The 23,287-nt window shown below is 44.1% G+C and overlaps 1 protein-coding gene across 1 annotated transcript; it reads left to right on the top strand.

The window, feature by feature from the left end:
* Positions 1–1,274: 1,274 nt before the first annotated feature.
* Positions 1,275–21,808, top strand: LOC129868000 (vitamin K epoxide reductase complex subunit 1-like protein 1). The gene is made up of 3 exons (XM_055941551.1): positions 1,275–1,591; positions 8,390–8,499; positions 17,661–21,808. The coding sequence occupies exons 1-3, from the start codon at positions 1,401–1,403 to the stop codon at positions 17,885–17,887; spliced, it is 528 nt and encodes a 175-aa protein (XP_055797526.1). The 5' UTR covers positions 1,275–1,400; the 3' UTR covers positions 17,888–21,808.
* The last annotated feature ends 1,479 nt before the right edge of the window (positions 21,809–23,287 follow it).

The following is a 23,287-nucleotide window of genomic DNA, read 5'->3' as shown; positions in this document are numbered from 1 at the left end:
TGACGTGAGAGAACTTGGGAAGGTTGAACACCAGACGGGCTGCGGCGTTCTGGATGAGTTGTAGGGGTTTGATGGCACAGGCAGGGAGCCCAGCCAACAGCGAGTTGCAGTAATCCAGACGGGAGATGACAAGTGCCTGGATTAGGACCTGCGCCGCTTCCTGTGTGAGGCAGGGTCGTACTCTGCGGATGTTGTAGAGCATGAACCTACAGGAACGGGCCACCGCCTTGATGTTAGTTGAGAACGACAGGGTGTTGTCCAGGATCACGCCAAGGTTCTTAGCGCTCTGGGAGGAGGACACAATGGAGTTGTCAACCGTGATGGCGAGATCATGGAACGGGCAGTCCTTCCCCGGGAGGAAGAGCAGCTCCGTCTTGCCGAGGTTCAGCTTGAGGTGGTGATCCGTCATCCACACTGATATGTCTGCCAGACATGCAGAGATGCGATTCGCCACCTGGTCATCAGAAGGGGGAAAGGAGAAGATTAGTTGTGTGTCGTCTGCATAGCAATGATAGGAGAGACCATGTGAGGTTATGACAGAGCCAAGTGACTTGGTGTATAGCGAGAATAGGAGAGGGCCTAGAACAGAGCCCTGGGGGACACCAGTGGTGAGAGCGCGTGGTGAGGAGACAGATTCTCGCCACGCCACCTGGTAGGAGCGACCTGTCAGGTAGGACGCAATCCAAGCGTGGGCCGCGCCGGAGATGCCCAACTCGGAGAGGGTGGAGAGTCTTAACTGACTTGCCGAGTTAAATAAAATTCTACTTCACTGTTGGAGCTAGTAACAAGCTTTTCGCTGCACCTGCAAATCTGTGGCCGTGAGCAATACACTTTGATTTGATTCGTAGAGAGACAAACTCCTATGTTTAACTCAGTATATGTTTCATTAGAAATGATCTCAAACTCTAATATCTAACAGTACACGACTGAGACACTAAGAGGCAGTATGACCCCACTGGCAAAAAAAAACATTTTAAAGATGCTACACTTGCTCAGAGGCATGAGGGGATTGCCATACATGTTCATTGAATTTATTTATTTTTGTAATAGATTAGATTGGTCTCAGAGTGCAAGGACATAGGGAGCTTCAACTCTTAGATAGAGGTATAGTTTTTATCATAGACCAGGACTAAGTTTAGCTGACCAGCAATGTAATAAGTACAAGTCAGACTGTTACAGGTAGGGTATGGAAACATTTTGATGCACATGTTTATATCTACACAAACATATTTTCTGTATTGGCATTTGGCAGGCCATTGTACTGTAGACGAGGGGTTGCGAGACGGTGACACGCCCCTGCCCTGGTGGTGTGGCACGTTCTGACGCTTTTCCACGTCGCAGTTCTCGTTGTCCCCAATGGTAAGCGGTTGCGTGTACGACTCGAGCAAGGCCGGAGAAAGATGGCGGCGCCCGTCCTGAGAGTGTCCACCCCTCGATGGGAAAGAATAGCTAGGCTCCTTGTTTGCGTCTTGGGTATATTGTTGTCCTTATACGCCTTTCACGTGGAAACGGAAAAGTCTAGAGACTCGAATTATCGGGCCATGTGCGACGTGAGCAATTCTATCAGCTGTTCAAAAGTCTTCACCTCCAGGTAATTTGAATTCACCAGCGGCGCCGAGTACCAGCAGCGCTCTGAATGAGACTGGGTGGCATTGTGGGAACGGCTGCGCGGGCTGAACTGTCAAATATATATATATATTTTTCGCATGCCCCTCTTCTTTAGTACACTTTACAATTTCTGTAAAAAAATGCAATGGTTTTCCCCCCAAAAAACGTACAAAAGTTACAATCAGAAGCTTGCTTACTGTTGATAACAAACTTAGGCTGGTATGTTTTACTGTAGAAGCTAGTGTAACGTTAGTTGTTTAGCCAAATTGCTAACGCTACGCTACTTATTCACCAGCCAGCAACTAACGTTAGCTAGCTACTAACTGGCTGTTTGTTTGCTAGATGCCAGGAAGTGGTGTTTTTTTTATTTGCATGGATGCACATGTTACACATTTTGTTCTTCAAACTTCTAAACACATATTGCTTTCATTAGATTGCTAAATTAGCCAACTAGCTAGCGAATACGGCGCCACCGCCGGCAGCAAACTAACACTGGCTAACGTTATTTACTAAGCTAGCCCAGCTAGCTAGACGAGATCGGCGTAACCATTCAGTCAGTTTTGTGTAGTTTGTCTAAACGTGTGAATCAGCTGTCTAATCTAACGTGTAACACATGAAATAAGTTGGAGGGAACCTCAAGCACGTTTTCCAATATCTAAAACTGATTTAACTAGAAACTGTAGGCTACATTTGTGTAGGACCATTAACTATATATCAAATATACTTTTCCGATTTCTGCCCTCATTGAGAATAGTTGAATTGTCAGCTGTAATATGTCAATGACAATATGAACAACCTGTTCCTTAGATTGGGAAATGCAAATGTTATATTGACAAAGCTGAAGTCACATGACCTGTTGGATTTCATGGTAGCTACCATGATTATATGAGACGCACCATCCTGTTTGGTGTTTAATGTGGACAAGCAATGTCAGGTGGGTGGGTGGGGGATACAGTGAAGAGATTTTTCAGACATGGTGCTGGAGTCATGAGAACAACACGTGATGAGACCTTAAGTTTCTCAACTACACTCTGCCTGCCGAAGGCCATCATGATGCTTTGAATAACACCCAACATAAACCTGTTCATTTATAGTGGCATAATATACAGTATTTTGTCTCGAGGGAGAGCTTTTTTTCTATAGCAGAGAGAGAAAAGAGACTGGATGCTTTTGATCTGTGTGGCACGTCTGTGAACTAAATAGATGAACCCTATAGGAAAGGAGGCCAATATCATTGACCATGTGTAGCATAACTGCTAGACCAGAACTGTTATAAATACTAAAAGACATTCGCCCAATAACCTTGGTTAGCATTCTTGGAAAAGTCATTGTAATGCCTTCTTTAGGCATCAGTGGCTTGCTCATATAAGTCTTTTTAAGAGTCAGTGTAACTGTCATGACATTTTCCCATGGGATTTGATTGGCATGGTATCCATATTCCAAGTTGTTCACACCAGACCTCAGCTGGACCTTTCCATGGTTGTATAGGCCTAGCCTTCATGATTTATATAGGCCTTCATGATTTATATAGGCCTTCATGATTATATAGGCCTAGCCTTTTCAGCTGTCCTTCTCCATTGGTTGTATACAGTGCATTTGGAAAGTATTCAGACCCCTGGACTTTTTCCATTTTGTTATGTTACAGCCTTATTCTAAAATTGATTAAAGTAATGTTTTCCATCAATATACACACACTACCCCATAATGACAAAGAGAAAACAGATTTTTAGACATTTTTGGAAATGTATTAAAAAAAACAGATACCTTATTTACATAAGTATTCAGACCCTTTGCTATGAGACTCAAAATTGAGCTCAAGTACATCCTGTTTCCATTGATCATCCTTGAAATGTTTCTACAACTTGATTGGAGTCCACCTGTGGTAAATTCAATTGTCTATATAATGTCCCACAATTGACAGTGCATGTCAGAGCAAAAAACCAAGCCATGATGTCGAAGGAATTGTCCTCAGCATTCCGAGACAGGATTCTGTCGAGGCACAGATCTGGGGAAAGGTACCAAAACATTTCTGCAGCATTGAAGGTCCCCAAGAACACAGTGGCCTCCATTCTTAATTGGAAGAAGTTTGGAACCACCAAGACTCTTCTTAGAGCTGCCCGCTTGGCCAAACTGAGCAATCGTGGGAGAAGGGCCTTGGTCAGGGAGGTTGCCAAGAACCAGATGGTCACTGACCGAGCTCTAGAGTTCCACTGTGGGGATGGGAGAACCTTCCAGAAGGACAACCATCTCTGCAGCACTCCACCAATCAGGACTTTATGGTAGAGTGGCCAGACATAAGCCACTCCTCAGTAAAAGGCACATGACAGTTTGGAGTTTTCCAAAAGGCACCTAAAGGACCCTCAGACCATGAGAAACAAGATTCTCTGATCTGATGAAATCTTTGGCATGAATGTCAAGCGTCACGTCTGAAGGAAACCTGGCACCGTCCCTACGGTGAAGCATGGTGGTGGCAGCATCATGCTGCGGGGATGTTTTTCAGCAGCAAGGACTGGGATACTACTCAGGATTGAGGGAAAGATGAACGGAGAAAACTACAGAGAGATCCTTGATGAAACCCTGCTCCAGAGCGCTTAGGACAACAGACTGGGGTGAAGGTTCACCTTCCAACAGGACAACGACCCTAAGCACACAACAAAGACAATGCACGAGTGTCTTCGGGACAAGTTTCTGAATGTCCTTGAGTGGCCCAGCCAGAGCCTGGACTTGAACCCCATCGAACATCTGGAGAGACTTGAAAATAGTTGTGCAGCGACGCTCCCCATCCAACCTGACAGAGCTTGAGAGGATCTGCAGAGAAGAATGGGAGAAACTCCACAAATACAGGTGTGCCAAGCTTGTAGCATCATACCCAAGAAGACTCTGTATTCGCTGCCAGGTGTGCTTCAACAAAGTACATAGTAAATGATGAGGGCCTCCCGGGTGGCGCAGTGGTCTAGGGCACTGCATCGCAGTGCTAGCTGCGCCACCAGAGTCTCTGGGTTCGCGCCCAGGCTCTGTCGCAGCCGGCCGCAACCGGGAGGTCCGTGGGGCGACGCACAATTGGCATAGCGTCGTCCGGGTTAGGGAGGGTTTGGCCGGTAGGGATATCCTTGTCTCAGTATGTAAAATGTAATGAAATGTAATTTTTTTTTTAATAAAATGTATGCACTCTACTGTAAGTCGCTCTGGATAAGAGCGTCTGATAAATGACTAAAATGTAAAATGTAATGATCTGAATACTAATCTAAACGTGATATTTAAGTTTTATTTTTAATAAATGTGCCCAATTTTTTTTTTGCTTTGCCATTATGGGGTATTGTGTGTAGGTTGTTTTCCCCCCCCCCTCATCAATGTAATCCATTTTATAATAAGGCTGTATTCAAGACGGTGTCATTTACAAGTTACAACCATAAAAGTAAAAGCAGGCTTTCACTGAACCACTGTTTCCTTAGTTAGTGGAACTTCCAGAGGCCTCAGAAGTAAGACAACCAAGTACTTTGGAAGTTCTGAGCGACGCAACAACCACTAGTCCTGATTACACGTCTCCCCCTCCCTGCACTGCCTCCCCCTCCCTGCACTGCGTCCCCCTCCCTGCACTGCGTCCCCCTCCCTGCACCGCCTCACCCTCCCTGCACCGCCTCACCCTCCCTGCACCCCCCCCCCCCCTCCCTGCACTGCAGCATTGTTCACAGCTGACTTTTATGCACTACATTTAGGACCTATATATTCCCTTATTGTGAACTGTTCCCGCCTAATCAGTGAACTGACCTAAGCGCTTGCCCGAAGTATTAGTCGAATGACGAGTAACAAAATGTGGAAAAAGACAAGGGGTCTGAATAGTGTCCGAATGCCCTGTCAACCTAACCACACTGCCTGACAGTCAGCTCTAGTCTTTTCAGCTGGCCTTCTCCATGGCTGTGTAGGCCTTCTCCATGGCTGTGTAGGCCTTCTCCACGGCTGTGTAGGCCTCCTCCACGGCTGTGTAGGCCTCCTCCACGGCTGTGTAGGCCTCCTCCACGGCTGTGTAGGCCTCCTCTATGGCTGTGTAGGCCTTCTCTATGGCTGTGTAGGCCTTCTCCACGGCTATGTAGGCCTTCTCCACGGCTGTGTAGGTCTTGTCAGCTGGCCTTCTCCACGGCTGTGTAGGTCTTGTCAGCTGGCCTCCTCCACGGCTGTGTAGGCCTCCTCCACGGCTGTGTAGGCCTTCTCCACGGCTGTGTAGGTCTTGTCAGCTGGCCTTCTCCACGGCTGTGTAAGCCTTCTCCACGGCTGTGTAGGCCTTGTCAGCTGGCCTTCTCCACGGCTTTGTAGGCCTTCTCCACGCCTGTGTAGGCCTTCCCCACGGAGGCAACACCAATAAAGCACGATGACAAACTGAAAAACTAAACTTAAGTGCTGTGAGCTGGTGACGCTCTGGCCCTAAAAGTTGTCCAAATAAACATTCAGTAATATATCTGTATTATTCTTTGCTGTTGACATTCAGAAACACTCTGGTTGAATTGGAGCTGGTTGGAAAGACACTGTCAATTAAAAAAAAGCAAAAAAAACAAAGTCAGTTAAGAACATTCTTATTTACAATTACGGCCTACCCCGGCCAAACCCTGACGACTTTGGGCCAATTGTGGGAATCCCAATCACGGACGGTTGTGATATAGCCTGAAATCGAACCAGGGTCTGTAGTGACGCCCCTAGCACTGAGATGCAGTGCCTTAGACTGCTGCGCCACTCGGGAGCCCCTGGACCTGGTAGGAAAAATCACTCTGGTTGAATTGGAGCTGGTAGGACAAATCACTCTGGTTGAATTGGAGCTGGTAGGACAAATCACTCTGGTTGAATTGGAGCTGGTAGGACAAATCACTCTGGTTGAATTGGAGCTGGTAGGACAAATCACTCTGGTTGAATTGGAGCTGGTAGGAAAAATCACTCTGGTTGAATTGGAGCTGGTAGGAAAAATCACTCTGGTTGAATTGGAGCTGGTAGGAAAGACATGGCTCACTTCTCTCTTGGTTACTGTTACAGGGATGTTGACATGGGCTGTTACAGACCTCTTGATGAGCTATTGGGTAAAAGTGCAGTCTATGCAGTAATGATTGCTGTTTTATCTTGTAAAATTTGTGTGCATTTCGGTCTCCCGAGTGGCGCGGTAGTCTGAAGCGTTACTACAGACCTGGGTTCATTCCCTGGCTGTGCCACAACCGGCCATGGCCGAGAGTCCCATTGGACGGCGCACAATTGGTCCAGCATCGCCCGGTTTAGGGGAGGGTTTGGCCGGTGGGGCTTTAGCAACTCCTTGTGGTGGGTCGGGTGCCTGCAGCCTGACCCAGGTTGCCAGTTAAATGATGTTTCCTCTGACACGTTGGTGCGGCTGGCTTCCTGGTTAAGCTGGCAGTTGTGAAGGAGCGCGGTTAGGCGGGTCATGCTTTGGCCCACACATGACCTTCGCCTCTCCCGAACCCGTTGGGGAGTAGCAGAGATGAGACAAGATCGAACATTGGGGAGACAAAAAGGGGGTAAAATACAATATTAGTGTGCATTTCATTGGCCTCCTGTCAAACAGTCAACAGTGAAACATTTTGGAGTCAGTTTACCTTGAAGTCTGAAGGTTGGTTTGCCAGTTCAGGGCTTCCCTCTTAACCTCTCTTTGTTTCCAGATTGGATCAACAAACATACATTGATAACTCGTCATTTGATTAATACTTCGGGCAAGCGCTTAGGTCAGTTCACTGATTAGGCGGGAACAGTTCACAATAAGGGAATATATAGGTCCTAAATGTAGTGCATAAAAGTCAGCTGTGAACAATGCTGCAGTGCAGGGAGGGGGGGGGGGGGGTGCAGGGAGGGTGAGGCGGTGCAGGGAGGAGTGGGAGGCGGTGCAGGGAGGAGTGGGAGGCGGTGCAGGGAGGAGTGGGAGGCGGTGCAGGGAGGAGTGGGAGGCGGTGCAGGGAGGAGTGGGAGGCGGTGCAGGGAGGAGGGGGAGGCGGTGCAGGGAGGAGGGGGAGGCGGTGCAGGGAGGAGGGGGAGGCGGTGCAGGGAGGAGGGGGAGGCGGTGCAGGGAGGAGGGGGAGGCGGTGCAGGGAGGAGTGGGAGGCGGTGCAGGGTGGGGGACGGGGAGGCGGTGCAGGGAGGGGGAGGCGGTGCAGGGAGGAGGGGGAGGCAGAGGAGGGTGAGGCAGTGCAGGGAGGAGGGTGAGGCAGTGCAGGGAGGAGGGTGAGGCAGTGCAGGGAGGAGGGTGAGGCAGTGCAGGGAGGAGTGGGAGGCAGTGCAGGGAGGAGTGGGAGGCAGTGCAGGGAGGGGAGGCAGTGCAGGGAGGAGGGGGAGGCAGTGCAGGGAGGGGGAGGCGTGTAATCAGGACCAGTGGTTGTTGCGTCGCTCAGAACTTCCAAAGTACTTGGTTGTCTTGCTTCTGAGGCCTCTGGAAGTTCCACTAACTAAGGAAACAGTAGTTCAGTGAAAGCCTGCTTTTACTTTTATGGTTGTAACTTGTACATGAGACCGTTTGGCTACCTATTTAGCTGCCCTATCAGAATATAACTTAGTATTGTAGAGCCGTTATCTTTATGGTTGTAACTTGTAAATGACACCGTTTAGTCTACCTAGTTATCACCTTATCAGAATCGAGCCCAATAATAGCTTGAACTTTTTCGGACATTGCCATTGGTGGACATTGCCATTTGTATTTCAGGTTAATTAAATGTATTTGTCAATTTATCCTTGCAATTCATCAACATCACAATTACCAACAAATTTCCATTTCTTTCTTCCAATTCCTCTCAATGTGTAGGTGGGGTCGAGGATTTGGACTGTTGGGCTCGATCTTCGGAAACGACAGTGCAATGAACCAGCCAAACAGTGTCTACGGAATTGTATTTTATGTCTTTCAACTGTTACTAGGTAAGACTTTGGTTTTCCCAATACCACAGGCACATGCTATATGCTATACCACCCTGCATACCACTGCTGGCTTGCTTCTGAAGCTAAGCAGGGTTGGTCCTGGTCAGTCCCTGGATGGGAGACCAGATGCTGCTGGAAGTGGTGTTGGAGGGCCAGTAGGAGGCACTCTTTCCTCTGGTCTAATAAAATATCCCAATGCCCCAGGGCAGTGATTGGGGACACTGCCCTGTGTAGGGTGCTGTCTTTCGGATGGGACGTTAAACGGGTGTCCTGACTCTCTGAGGTCATTAAAGATCCCATGGCACTTATCGTAAGAGTAGGGGTGTTAACCCTGGTGTCCTGGCTAAATTCCCAATCTGGACCTCAAACCATCATGGTCACCTAATAATCCCCAGTTTACAATTGGCTAATTCATCCCCCTCCTCTCCCCTGTAACTATTCCCCAGGTCGTTGCTGCAAATGAGAACGTGTTCTCAGTCAACTTACCTGGTAAAATAACGGTAAAATAAATAAATAAAATTCAAAGTATGGATAGATGTTAGGTGGCAACCCAGGTTTTTTTCTGGATCAAAAGGGGGCTTAGGTGGTGGGTGTGACTGGGGGGGGGGCGCGGTCATCAGTGTGGCTTAATTTTAGAGAACATTTTAGAGGCCCCCCATCTTGACGGTGTAGAGGCATTTTAGCATTTTTAAGCCAAATTCCGGCTATTCTACAAAGCTGAGAGAACATTTAGCAGTTTTTAAGCTAATATCATACGACTATGCATTTTGCCATGGCTAATACTGTGTTGTTTTGCTCAAACATAATAACAAATTATATACTGCTAAATGTATTATTTTTTGAATTTTCAATTCTCATAGTTTTTATTTAGGTGACTGTTAGTTCTCAAAGATTATATTTAAAATATATATATATATATATATATATATATATATATAGGTTCATTATCTATTCTACATACTGTTTTTAGCTGTGTTAAGTTTACCCCCGAAAACACTTTTCTATCCAGAAAATTAATTAGTTTGGATTTAGGCGAACCGAGAGAAAAACCCCCGCTTAGTATAACAATGGCAGAAAACACCCTGCAAGCCTCCTTGATAGTCACTTGGTGCTATTTGTGCTGACACACATCTGACTGGCCCTTTACTATATCTGACTGGCCACCTCTGTCTTTACTATATCTGACTGGCTCCCCTCTCAGTCTTTACTATATCTGACTGGCCACCTCTCAGTCTTTACTATATCTGACTGGCCCAGTCTTTACTATATCTGACTGGCCCAGTCTTTACTATATCTGACTGGCCCAGTCTTTACTATATCTGACTGGCCCCCCTCTCAGTCTTTACTATATCTGACTGGCTCCCCTCTCAGTCTTTACTATATCTGACTGGCCACCTCTCAGTCTTTACTATATCTGACTGGCCCCCCTCTCAGTCTTTACTATATCTGACTGGCCCAGTCTTTACTATATCTGACTGGCCCCCCTCTCAGTCTTTACTATATCTGACTGGCCCAGTCTTTACTATATCTGACTGGCCCCCCTCTCAGTCTTTACTATATCTGACTGGCCACCTCTCAGTCTTTACTATATCTGACTGGCCCCCCTCTCAGTCTTTACTATATCTGACTGGCCCAGTCTTTACTATATCTGACTGGCCCCCCTCTCAGTCTTTACTATATCTGACTGGCCCCCCTCTCAGTCTTTACTATAACTGACTGGCCCCCCTCTCAGTCTTTACTATATCTGACTGGCCCCCCTCTCAGTCTTTACTATATCTGACTGGCCCCCCTCTCAGTCTTTACTATATCTGACTGGCCCCCCTCTCAGTCTTTACTATATCTGACTGGCCCAGTCTTTACTATATCTGACTGGCCCCCCTCTCAGTCTTTACTATATCTGACTGGCCCAGTCTTTACTATATCTGACTGGCCCCCCTCTCAGTCTTTACTATATCTGACTGGCCCCCCTCTCAGTCTTTACTATATCTGACTGGCCCCCCTCTCAGTCTTTACTATAACTGACTGGCCCCCCTCTCAGTCTTTACTATAACTGACTGGCCCCCCTCTCAGTCTTTACTATATCTGACTGACCCCCCTCTGTCTTTACTATATCTGACTGGCCCCCCTCTCAGTCTTTACTATATCTGACTGGCCCCCCTCTCAGTCTTTACTATATCTAACTGGCCCCTGGCTCAGATGCTGAGGCCTGACTGGCCCCTGGCTCAGATGAGGCTAAAGTATACGAGAGGAGTGAATTTTATGCTTCTCGTCATTGCGTCGTCTCTATTGTGTGTTCACTGTGTATATAATTTTAATTAGAAGTCAAAGGCATTTGGATCCATGCATAATATATGCTTGTCATCAAGTCGTTGACAATGTATATGTTTTAATCTAACCAACTTTTTCTATTTTATTTTTTTATTTCACCTTTATTTAACCAGGTAGGCCAGTTAAGAACAAGTTCTCATTTACAACTGCGACCTGGCCAAGATAAAGCAAACCAGTACGACGCATACAACACAGAGTTTCACATGGAATAAACAAAACATACAGTCAATAACACAATAGAAAAATCTACATAGAGTGTGTGCAGATGAGGTAAGATTAGGGAGGTAAGGCAATAAATAGGCCATAGTGGCAAAATAATTACAATTTAGCAATTAAACACTAGAGTGATAGATGTGCAGAAGATGAATGTGCAAGTAGAGATACTGGGGTGCAAAGGAGCAAAATAATAAATAACAATATGGGGATGAGGTAGTTGGATGGGCTATTTACAGATGGGCTATGCACAGGTGCAGTAATCTGTGAGCTGCTCTGACAGCTGATGCTTAAAGTTAGTGAGGGAGATATGAGTCTCCAGCTTCAGTGGTTTTTGCAATTCGTTCCAGTCATTGGCAGCAGAGAACTGTAAGGAAAGGCGGCCAAATGAGGAATTGGCTTTGGGGGTGACCAGTGAAATATACCTGCTGGAGCACGTGCTACGGGTGGGTGCTGCTATGGTGACCAGTGAGCTGAGATAAGGTGGGGCTTTACCTAGCAAAGATTATACATGACCTGGAGCCAGTGGGTTTGGCGACGAATATGAAGCGAGGGCCAGCCAATGAGAGCATACAGGTCGCAGTGGTGGATAGTACAGTTGAAGTCATTAAAACTTGTTTTTCAACCACTCCACAAATTTCTTGTTAACAAACTATAGTTCCAACAATTGTTTACAGACAGATTATTTCACTTATTCACTTTATCACAATTCCAGTGAGTCAGAAGTTTACATACGCTAAGTTGACTGTACCTTTAAACAGCTTGGAAAATTCTAGAAAATGATGTCATGGCTTTAGAAGCTTCTGATAGGCTAATTGACATAATTTCAGTCAATTGGAGGTGTACCTGTGGATGTATTTCAAGGCCTACCTTCAAACTCAGTGCCTCTTTGCCTCTTTGTAAACTTCTGACCCACTGGGAATGTGATGAAAGAAATAAAAGCTGAAAAAAATCATTCTCTCTACTATTATTCTGGCATTTCACATCCTTAAAATAGTGGTGATCCTAACTGACATAAGACAGGGCATTTTTACTAGGATTAAATGTCAGGGATTGAGAAACTGAGTTTAAATGTATTTGGTTAAGGTGTATGTAAACTTCCAACTTGAACTGTATATGGGGCTTTCGTGACAAAACGGATGGCACTGTGATAGACTACATCCAATTTGCTGAGTAAAGTGTTGGAGGCTATTTTGTAAATGACATCGCCGAAGTCGAGGATCGGTAAGATATTCAGTTTTACGAGGGTATGTTTGGCAGCGTGAGTGAAGGATGCTTTGTTGTGAAATAGGAAGCCGATTCTAGTTTTAATTTGGGATTGAAAATGCTTAATGTGAGTCTGGAAGGAGAGTTTACAGTCTAACCAGACACCTAGGTATTTGTAGTTGTCCACATATTCTAAGTCAGAACCGTCCAGAGTAGTGATTTAGGACGGGCGGGCTGGTGCAGGCAGCGATCGGTTGAAGAGCATGCATTTAGTTTTACTTGCATTTAAGAGCAGTTGGAGACCACAGAAGGAGTGTTGTATGGCATTGAAGCTCGTCTGGAGGGTTGTTAACAGTGTCCAAAGAAGGGCAAGAAGTATACAGACGGGTGTTGTCTGCATAGAGGTGGATCAGAGTTTCACCAGCAGCAAGAGCGACATCACTGATGTATACAGAGAAAAGAGTCGGCCCGAGAATTGAACACTGTGGCACCCCCATAGAGACTGCCAGAGGTCCGGACAACAAGCCCTCCGATTTGACACACTGAACTCTGTCTGAGAAGTAGTTGGTGAACCAGGCGAGGCAGTCATTTGAGAAACCAAGGCTATTGAGTCTGCCGATAAGATTGCGGTGATTAAGAATAAAGTGATTGACAGAGTCAAAAGCCTTGGCCAGGTCGATGAAGACGGCTGCACAGTATTGTCTTTTGTCGATGGCGGTTATGATATCGTTTAGGACCTTGAGCGTGGCTGAGGTGCACCCATGACCAGCTCGGAAACCAGATTGCATAGTGGAGAAGGTACGGTGGGATTCGAAATGGTCGGTGATCTGTTTGTTAACTTGGCTTTCGAAGACTTTAGAAAGGCAGGGTAGGATGGATATAGGTCTGTAACAGTTTGGGTCTAGAGTGTCTCCCCCTCTGAAGAGGGGGATGACCGCGGCAGCTTTCCAATCTTTAGGGATCTCAGACGATACGAGAGGTTGAACAGGCTAGTAATAGGGGTTGCAACAATTGCGGCGGATAATTTTAGAAAGCGAGGGTACAGATTGTCTAGCCCAGCTGATTTTTAGGGGTCCAGATTTTGCAGCTCTTTCAGAACATCAGCTTTCTGGATTTGGGTGAAGGAGAAAGGGGGAGGCTTGGGCAAGTTGCGGTGGGGGGTGCAGAGCTGTTGACCGGGGTAGGGGTAGCCAGGTGGAAAGCATGTTCAGCTGTAGAAAAATGCTTTTTGAAATTCTCAATTATCCTAGATTTATCAGTGGTGACAGTGTTTCCTACCCTCAGTGCAGTGGGCAGCTGGGAGGAGGTGATCTTATTCTCCATGGACTTCAGTGTCCCAGAACCTTTTGGAGTTTGTGCTACAGGATGCAAATTTCTGTTAGGAAAGCAAAGGCTAGCTTTTTCAAACTGCCTGTGTATATTAGTTCCTTACTTCCCTTTAAATTTGCATATCGCTTGGGCTATTCGATGCTAATGCAGTACGCCACAGAACGTTTTTGTGCTGGTCAAGGGCAGTCAGGTCTGGAGGGAACCAAGGGCTATATCTGTTCCTGGTTCTACCTTTTTTAATGGGGCATGCTTATTTAAGATGGTGAGGAAAGCACTTTCAAAGAATAACCAGGCATCCTCTACTGACAGAATGAGGTCAATATCCTTCCAGGGTACCCGGGCCAGGTCGAGTAGAAAGGCCTGCTCGCTGAATTGTTTTAGGGAGCGTTTGACCGCAGACCCATTACGGACGCAGGCAATGAGGCAGTGATCACTGAGATCCTGGTTGAAGACAGCAGAGGTGTATTTAGAGGGCAGCTTGGTCAGGATGATATCTATGAGGGTGCCCGTGTTTATGGATTTAGGGTTGTACCTGGTAGGTTCCTTGATAATTTGTGTGAGATTGAGGGATCTAGCTTAGATTGTAGGACGGCCGGGTTATTAAGCATATTCCAGTTTAGGTCACCTAATAGTACAAACTCTGAAGATAAATGGGGGGCAATTAATTCACATATGGTGTCCAGGGCACAGCTGAGGGCTGAAGGGGGTCTATAACAAGCGGCAACAGTGAGAGACTTATTTCTGGAAAGGTGGATTTTTAAAAGTAGAAGCTCAAACTGTTGGCACAGACCTTGATAGCATGACAGAACTCTGCAGGCTATCTCTACAGTAGATTGCATCTCCACTCCCTTTGGCAGTTCTATCTTGGCGGAAAATGTTGTATTTGAGGATGGAAATTTCATAAGACACGGGATACGACAAATACACACGTCCTACTGCTACGCCATCTTGGATAGACAAGGTTAGAGTGTTGGACTAGTAACCGGAAGGTTGCAAGATCGAATCCCCGAGCTGACAAGGGATGTCGATGGCGGTTAATCTGTCGTTCTGCCCCTGAACAAGGCAGTTAACCCGCTGTTCCTAGGCCGTCATTGAAAATAAGAATTTGTTCTTAACTGACTTGCCTAGTTAAATAAAGAAAAAATAAATACATGAAATGTTGGTGTCATTCAAGTAGTAGATAGTCCAGCATGGGTTAATGTTGTTTAGGAAAAGCTTTCCCCAGAGTCCCTCTAAGGGCCTGTGTTAAATCATACTGTTCACTCCCCTGACTGGCTGAAGTCCGTGTGGCAGGTTGGAGGTTTTGCTGACTGCAATCTAGAGCCATAATCATTAAAACATTTATTTTTCTGCATATCTAAGCATAGCTCTTTTTTTTAAAGAAACGAAATATGCTTCTCTTCTAAAATATGAGTGAAATATTGAAAGGAATATGAGTCTTATTCCGTACATTTTAATAATTGGTTTCTTTAAAAAAAAATAGATATTAACCTTGCCAGCAGGCATTCCAGCAAATATATTTTGATAAGCTAGCTACTCTAACACGATTGATAGCTTGAAATGGCTTCTTGGTAGTTAGGTTCCGAACCTCACAACTATATGGGCTAGCTAAACCAAACCTCATAACTAAATGGGCTAGCTAAACCCAACCTCATAACTAAATGGGCTAGCTAAACCCCACCTCATAACTAAATGGGCTAGCTAAACCCAACCTCATAACTAAATGGGCTAGCTAAACCCCACCTCATAACTAAATGGGCTAGCTAAACCAAACCTCATAACTAAATGGGCTAGCTAAACCCAACCTCATAACTAAATGGGCTAGCTAAACCCAACTTCATAAAATTGCTAGGTGGCTAGTAGTATTACAGAGAAACAACAACAAAACAAATCTGAGGGGGCACATGCCCCCTGTGGGCATGACGCTCTGAGTACTGACCTATGGGCCCTGGGGCCTGCTGACTGACCAATTTTTCCCCCTATATTCATTTAGCAGTGGAGGACAGCCACTCCCAAAAATATATATTTTTTAATTGCATTTTTGGGGTGGTAAAAATGTTTTTAGAGTAAAGTTAAGTAACCAAAACCAGATATAAAGTATGTAGAAAATATATTGGACTCATATATTTAATATTAGATCATCTTTTAAGAATGTATACTCACCTAAATGAAAACAACTAGACCGTCAGGGAGAATCAAAAATTAAAAAAAATGTCAACATGGGGGGGCCCCCCATTTTTTTTTTTTTTTTTTTGAGTTACTCAGATAGCATAAGAACGTGACGTAAGCCATGGTAAAATGTGTAGAATTGCAGCTACATTTTGTTCCTGTGTCCAAGAGGAGGGCCTTTAAAAACATTGGTCGTAGACCGCCCACTACCACGCTAACTTTGCCACCGCTGCTGAAAAAAATCCTAGGACAAGCATTGACTGACCTACGGGCCTGGGCCTACTGACTGTCTGGGCTCTACTGACTGTCTGGGCTACGGGGCCTGGGGCCTACTGACTGTCTGGGCTACAGGCCCTGCTTAACCACCTGGTGCTGCCTCAGAACAAGAGGCCCTTTAACCTAGTTTACTACACAGGCTTATTTTGCCTAACACAACAGTGGTGAGTGGAACTGACTGTCAGTGTGGTTAAGTTGAACATGTCTATATAAACAACATGGCCAAAAGTATATGAACACCCCTTCAAGTTAGTGGGTTCGGCTATTTCAGCCACACCTGTTACTGACATTTGTATAAAATCAAGCACACAGCCATGCAATCGACATAGACAAACATTAGCAGCAGAATGGCCCGTACTGAAGAGCTAAGTGACTTTCAACGTGGCACCGTCATAGGATGATACCTTTCCAACAAGTCAGTTTGTCAAATTTCTGCCCTGCTAGAGCTGACCCGGTCAACTGTAAATGCTGTTATTGTGAAGTGGTAACATCTAGGAGCAACAACGGCTCAGCCGCAAAGTGGTGAGCCACACAAGCTCACAGAACGGGACCGCTGACTACTAAAGTGTGTAGCGTGTAAAAATCGTCTGTCCTCGGTTGCACTCACTACCGAGTTTCGAAACCGCCTATGGAAGCAACATCGGCATAAGAACTGTTTGTCGGGAGCTGAGATGAAAACAGCAGATTTGTATAAACCTTCCTGTCTGTCTCTCTGACATTTGCAATATTGTTTCAATATTAAAATTCAATCGCCTGCTGTCCCATAGTAACGTGCCGGGAAGAGACAGGCAGTGTTTCTCAGCCAGTTGAAATCATGAATCGGCTGTCATTATTTTTATGGATATATATATATATATATATATATATATATATATATATATATATATATACAATTTTTTTTTGTTGAAAAAAACTAAAACGAAATGCAGCTAGTCTTTTCAGCTTCAGTTTGAAGTGATTGTGTTAGCTGTGTTGCTGGCTAGCTCCTCTGAACAACAGTTGCCTGACGAGAGAGAGTACATTTTCTATGCCAGGTGAAATTGTGCCTCATTAGCTCATTGTTATGGATGTATCCAAATCAATGTCACTAGAAAACCGCTTACGTAAATGCAGCTAGTTGGCTGTTATTATTCTGTTCTGTTCCCTATATAGTGTACTACTTTTGACCAGATACCCATGGGCCCTGGTCAAAATAAATGCACTACATTGGGAATAGGATGCCCCCCCCCAGACCCTTGTTACGTTCAACAGCTGGCTACTCAGATTTAAAGGTCAGAAAGATGGCCAGGTGTCCAATCTCTGTCTTTATATATTTATAATCGTCAAGCATGAGTAAGCAAATGGATAAATATGTCAGTTAAGCGCTAAGTCTTAAAGCTGACTGGTTATCATACAAGGTCACCAGAGGAGGGCACGGAACTTATTCCTCCCTGATTCAAGTACAAGGTCCAGGCAGTTTGTGACCAATTTATCCAATACACTTGCATTTGTCTTTTCCACATAGTAGTGTTTGTCATAGTGATTTATATTTATTCACTGCTAGCCTTGCACAGCACGTCTTACTTGTTTGTACACGTTAGTAGCCTAAACCCTGCTCTCTCTGTGTCTCTCTCGCTCTCTCTCTCTCTGGTGGGTTACAGGAATCACCGTGAGTGCGATGGCTGCCCTGATCCTCATGGCGACGTCCATCCTATCGGTGATGGGCTCTCTCTACCTGGGCTACATCCTCTACTTTGTCCTCGAGGACTTCTGCATTATCTGCATCACCACATATGCACTTAGCTTCATTCTCTTTATGCTCAACTACAAGCGACTGGTTTACTTGAACGAGGCCTGGAAGCAGCAGCTGCCGGTCAAACAGGACTAAGATGGGGCGGTCGGGGGGGGGGAAAGTAACAAACAAATTACGTGAACTCTTGAACAGAACATTTTGACAAGTCCACCAGGAGACCTTGCTTCCAAAACAATGTTTATTATGAAACGGGGGGGGGGGGAAATATTCTCTTCATTTCTTATTTTCGTTTTTATTTATACTCCTCTCACACATAATAAACAAGCAGGAAAGCAAAGGTAGAATCCCAGTTCACTTCACTGTGAAAGATGAGAGGACAGGACATTCCTTCTTGAACAAAAAAAAAGGACCAGAACGTGTGGAAGAAAATTGGGACTTCCTTAAAAAGGTGTATACTTGAAAATCGATAAGAAGGTCCTGTTCCTGACCAGCTCCGGAGTCTAGCTGCAACGTTACTACAACCTCAGCGGAACTGAATAATGGGTCAGAATACCAAATGCATGATTGTGGGGATTATAATCGTACAGTTGGGCAGCATAGCTAAGATCACATGAGGAAAGACAAACAGGTTAACACTCAACAGCATAGTTTTTATTTTCAATTTGTTTAATGTTTACACTTTACAGCAATTTTTTTGTGCGTCTTTGATAGTACCACTAATATTAAACATGGGAGACTGTGAGCAACTGTGTGGAAATCAGTCAGAATTGTTTCTATTTTTTTCTCTCTTTTGATTCTGTAAATAGCTGCTGGTTTTATTCCAGGTTAGATTGTGATTTAGTGTTGACATAGACTAAGTAAAAAAAATACAAAAAAATGTTTCGAAAGAAATCACAAAATAAGGAACAAAATAAGTGAAGTCAAGTTGTCATCTGGGTGAATTAACTCAGTCTGAAGACGTTTTGCAGTCAGTGTGTGACGTCTTAATTTCCTGCAACCCGCAAGCAAGGCATGCTGCATAGACCTGTGTGGAATCATGTGTTCACTAATCCGTTTCTTTCATCTCTTTCTCAGAAGTCTTTAACTCACTGACGTCAGAAAGCATATGATATGTGCATTCTCAAAGAGTCTTCAGAGCAGGGGTTGTGTTCATTAGGCAACGCAATGTTTTCATAACGTTTTGCACTGGGGGAAAAATGAAAATGTGCGTTTCTTATAGACTGGTTAGCTGACATCACGAAAGCAATGCACGTGCTTCAATGGGGCAGAAGGCAGTGTGGTGTTGTGATTCTTGATGGCCAGCAACAATCACATGAGGCTGCCATCTGGTGAGTCATAGGTGGCTTGTTTCAGTTTAACCAACAACTGTAACAATGTACTTATGTTGTCAATAAACAATGACGAAAATATAGTTTACGTGTCAATAAACAATGACGAAAATATAGTTTACGTGTCAACAAACAAACCCCCGTCAGTTTTGTTGCTAAACAACCAACCCGTCTTTTGTCCAGGTAGTAGAATCCTGTTGCAGTTGGTTTCTTCTTCTTTGGTGCCTAATGTACATGACCCTAGTTAATTTATTCTCTGCCAAGATGAAGTCTTGCTCTCCGTGAACTTCCCTGTCTTGTCGTCATTTTGTGTAAAAAAAAGGCATTCCTGGACACACTACTGTACCACTGGGGGATCCATGTAGACTTATGTGCCTGAAAGAGACGTGAATTCCCTTTATTTTGGTTGGGTGGAGGGGTATATGTAAATGAGACATGAATTCCCTTTATTGGGTGGAGGGATTTATGTAAATGTTTCACTTATTTTTTCCTCATTGTTACAAACCCATTGCTTTTTTTGTTTTGTATTTACTAAATTGTGTACTTAAAGGCCATTGGTGTCACCCCTTGTGTATAGTGCAATGATATGGTAGCACAGGCTGCCAAACAGTGATTGTCTGTCAGCTTAAGGTTGGTAGTAGTAGTAGGCCAGCCATTCAGTTAGGCGTTTTTGTAGGTTAAGGTTGTCGATTTTAAGTAATAAGGTTCAGTTTCTCTCTCTCTTAGTGGTACAACAGCATTTACAGTTTTTGGGGAAGGAAACCACACAGTACTTGGTGTCCTTGCCACTACCTCTCAGTATTGGCCAAAGTGTGTGATACAACCCAAGCCAGTTAGATTGTCCAGAACCAGCGGGCAAGCGAAGCAGAATAAGCCGACAGATCAGTTTGAAGCCCTTTAAACCGGATGTGTAAGTTACTGTCCACATTCATGGACAGTGGAACATCCTCTGGGTCACATTGAACAATCTCATTGATACCGTTTTAGATGGGCACTCAACATAGCTACATGTGTTGCCACATTATTATATTTTTTTACACCAGTTGGCAATTTCCAAATAGGAAAGGAGCTGATGTTTCCTAATGGCAGAGGTCTAAACAAAGATGGCTGATGACGCAAATGACTGCTTCCTGTTAAACCATGCCAGGTTATCATTTGTACATGCATGATGGAATATGAGGTACTTTATTGGTTACACATGGTTTGCGTTGTAACTCACTCACTAGCGCTGCACAAGGTATTTGACACAAAAATACTGTGTTGCATCTGAGTTTTAGCAGTGATACACCTGAGGTCTTTGGGACGAGATGCTAAGGTCTAAACCTCAAACGCCCAGAGTTTTGACTTTACAGTAGTCTGGTTGTATACTATAGACTTTCCTAAGGGGTTACTCACAGAGCCCTATGTTGGCAGCCATCATATAGGTCCTAACGTTGGAGCAACAAACTTAAATAGGTGTAATAATAGTCCCAAAAGTGACGTGTTCCAGAGAAGTATGGGTGGAGTGATTGGCTTTGAGTCACACAAGTCAAAGTCCTTAAAAGCTTGCTGAATGTGTTCCTATCGCTAACCTGCTGGATAAGGAGTCAACACATAAAAAAAGATTTTATTCAAGTCAAATTAGAAGATAAACATGTATTAATCAAAATCAACAGAAATGTATACTGCACCCCTCGACTAATTTTAATCCATGTGTCCTGTTCAGGAAGTGATTCAAAAAAATGTCCCAAGATTTAGAACCATGACAGTCATGTTCACTGCATTCAACAAAATGCCATCAAAAGTGCCTTCTGTTGGATCACTGGGCCTTTAGCAGTTAAAGAGAGACGGTAAAATGAAGCCTGGTGACTGGCTCTCTTGCTTGCCTTTTCTAAACATGTATTTCTGATCATTGGACCCAACCCACTTGTCAATATCCACAGCACGCTGTAGATCGCCTGCGTGCCAGTCTGTTTCTGCCCTCTTGACAACTTTAAAAGGAAATGTCTTGAGTTGGTAAGAGCACTAACAGATCAGAGACCAGGGGTGTAAACATGCCCGATTCTTTTGCTAAATATTGCGTTCAAAAACAAAGCGCAAACAAGTTCCTATTGGACAAATTCAGATCGATCCCACCTCGCGTCGGTTCCATTTGGTTCTTAAAACGGTTTCTGTAATGAATACACCCTAGGCTACTCTATAAACCACGTGAGAGATAAAAATGACTCACCGAAAAGCCCTGTCTTGTATTTAAACTGTCATTAATGTCTACTTTAATTTGTCATTAGAGGTCACTTGTTTCAGCTATAAAAATACATTTGTCTGAATTACTAGATTGTAAAGTTCTTTCTCTGTGACAAGTGAAATCATTTTGTATTTCTCTACTTATTTTGTATGAATGGGCTCTCCATTTGTCACTACATCTTAGCTGTATAGACTTAACATTCTGGGTTATTTCAGTAGAAAGAGTGATGTCTAGGAATCCATGTGTCAGCATCAACATTTGTTTGTGGGAGGAATACTGTAGGTTTGCTTCTGTATTTGACAAATGCTGTATTTTCATACATGGAGAAAGTATTACGTGAATGGTAGATTGAAATGGTTACAGAGAAACGAATCGAATGAAATCCACTATTTGCTTTTACCTTGTGAGAAACTGTTGTGAAAGTTGACACTACAGTGAACATTTTAAAATGGGGTCATTGTCGTGTGGAAATGGTCTACCATTAAAAAAAACATTCCATCTGAAGTGACCTTTGTGCCTCTTGTAGCATTTCACTCTTTAAATTAATATTACACAAAATATGTAACTGAAAAACACCGAATGTAATCTTGCCAACCAGAACAAAATCAGCTACTCAATGTTAAGGCTGTCACTCAAATTTCACTTGTGTTAAAAAATAACCAATATTTTTCAGGAGGAGCTTAAAAAAAAAAAAAAAGCATTTTATTGATAATACTTGTCCAAACTATTTCCTGTTGTATTTGACACCGTATATTCAGGCTTTGTAGTAACCAGTCAATGTTAGGGAGATTCTAGATAGAAACCACCTTCGACATCACTGTGTCGCCTTCAGGCCGGAACGTTGATGTTTTTTTATCCAAATTACTGGGAGGTTAGATTAATAGGAGTGTGCTACTCTTTTTATAGTTTATTCGCCGTTCGCCAGCACCTCTGCACTAAATAATTCTCTCTTTCAGGGAAAGGACCGACTGGTTAGCACGGTATAAAAGGTTTTATTATTTAATGTGGAATACCCAAGGCTATATTGAAGAATCTCTACAGTTCATTATCTAGGGACGTTAGGAACTAAATTACACCAGAGGGGTATACTACGAAGCAAGCTAAATCTACTCAGGGTTTTCTAAAGCTAGCCAGAGTCAGTTATCTTCGCATTCCAGCTCAGGCTTCATCCGTACTACAACAGTGGATATTGCTCGTCCGCCTACAGCGGACTCAAGCAGGCTTGTAACTCCCGGTGCATGTCGCACATGGCTTGTTGAACACCTAACTCTTCACAATGCTGAAACATCAAACCACTGACAAAAATAGTGCCACTTTTAAATGTTCCAAAAGCAAAATTGTTATCGTTTACATTTGTCATTTAGCAGACGTCTTTATTTAAATGACTTATTGTTAATGCAGTCTTTGGCGTGCTTATCAACAAACCAGCACCTTTTCCTCCCCACTCTTATTAAGGTCATACAAACGTTTCTGTGCGTGAAGTTAAATATGTAATGTCAAATCTAATTTTATTGGTCATATACACATGTTTAGCAGATGTTGAGGGTGTAGCAAAATGTTTGTAATGTGATAAAATACTTATCACAAAATGTATTGCTTTTTCAGTCATCTTGCTCAAATGAAGGGGATGACCTAATCTTTGTGAGATTGAAGGTATCTGATTTCATTGGTCCTCAACTCACAGCTCAGACATGTCAAAATAAATGGAGTTAACCCCGAGTTAGCTTCCCGGTTAGTTCTGAAGGATTCGTTACCATAGAAATGTACCTGGCTAATTTGGTGAGCCATATCCGTGCTACCGGTTATCCCAAGTTGAACTCGGAGTTACCAAAGTTACCTCGCTAACTCCTCAAACCTGATTCCTACTATAGGCCTCAGGCAGAAGTAATGGAATGTTCCAAAAACAAAGACTGATTGGTGACAAGGTAGCGCCCAATATCTGGCATGCTAAACTGGGGATGTTTTTCAGCGGCAGGGACTGGG

Source organism: Salvelinus fontinalis, chromosome 13 (assembly GCF_029448725.1).
Source record: "Salvelinus fontinalis isolate EN_2023a chromosome 13, ASM2944872v1, whole genome shotgun sequence".
NCBI classification, from domain to species: Eukaryota; Metazoa; Chordata; class Actinopteri; order Salmoniformes; family Salmonidae; genus Salvelinus; species Salvelinus fontinalis.
Note: the sequence above shows the minus strand (reverse complement) of the source record. Positions and strands in the feature narration are given on the sequence as shown.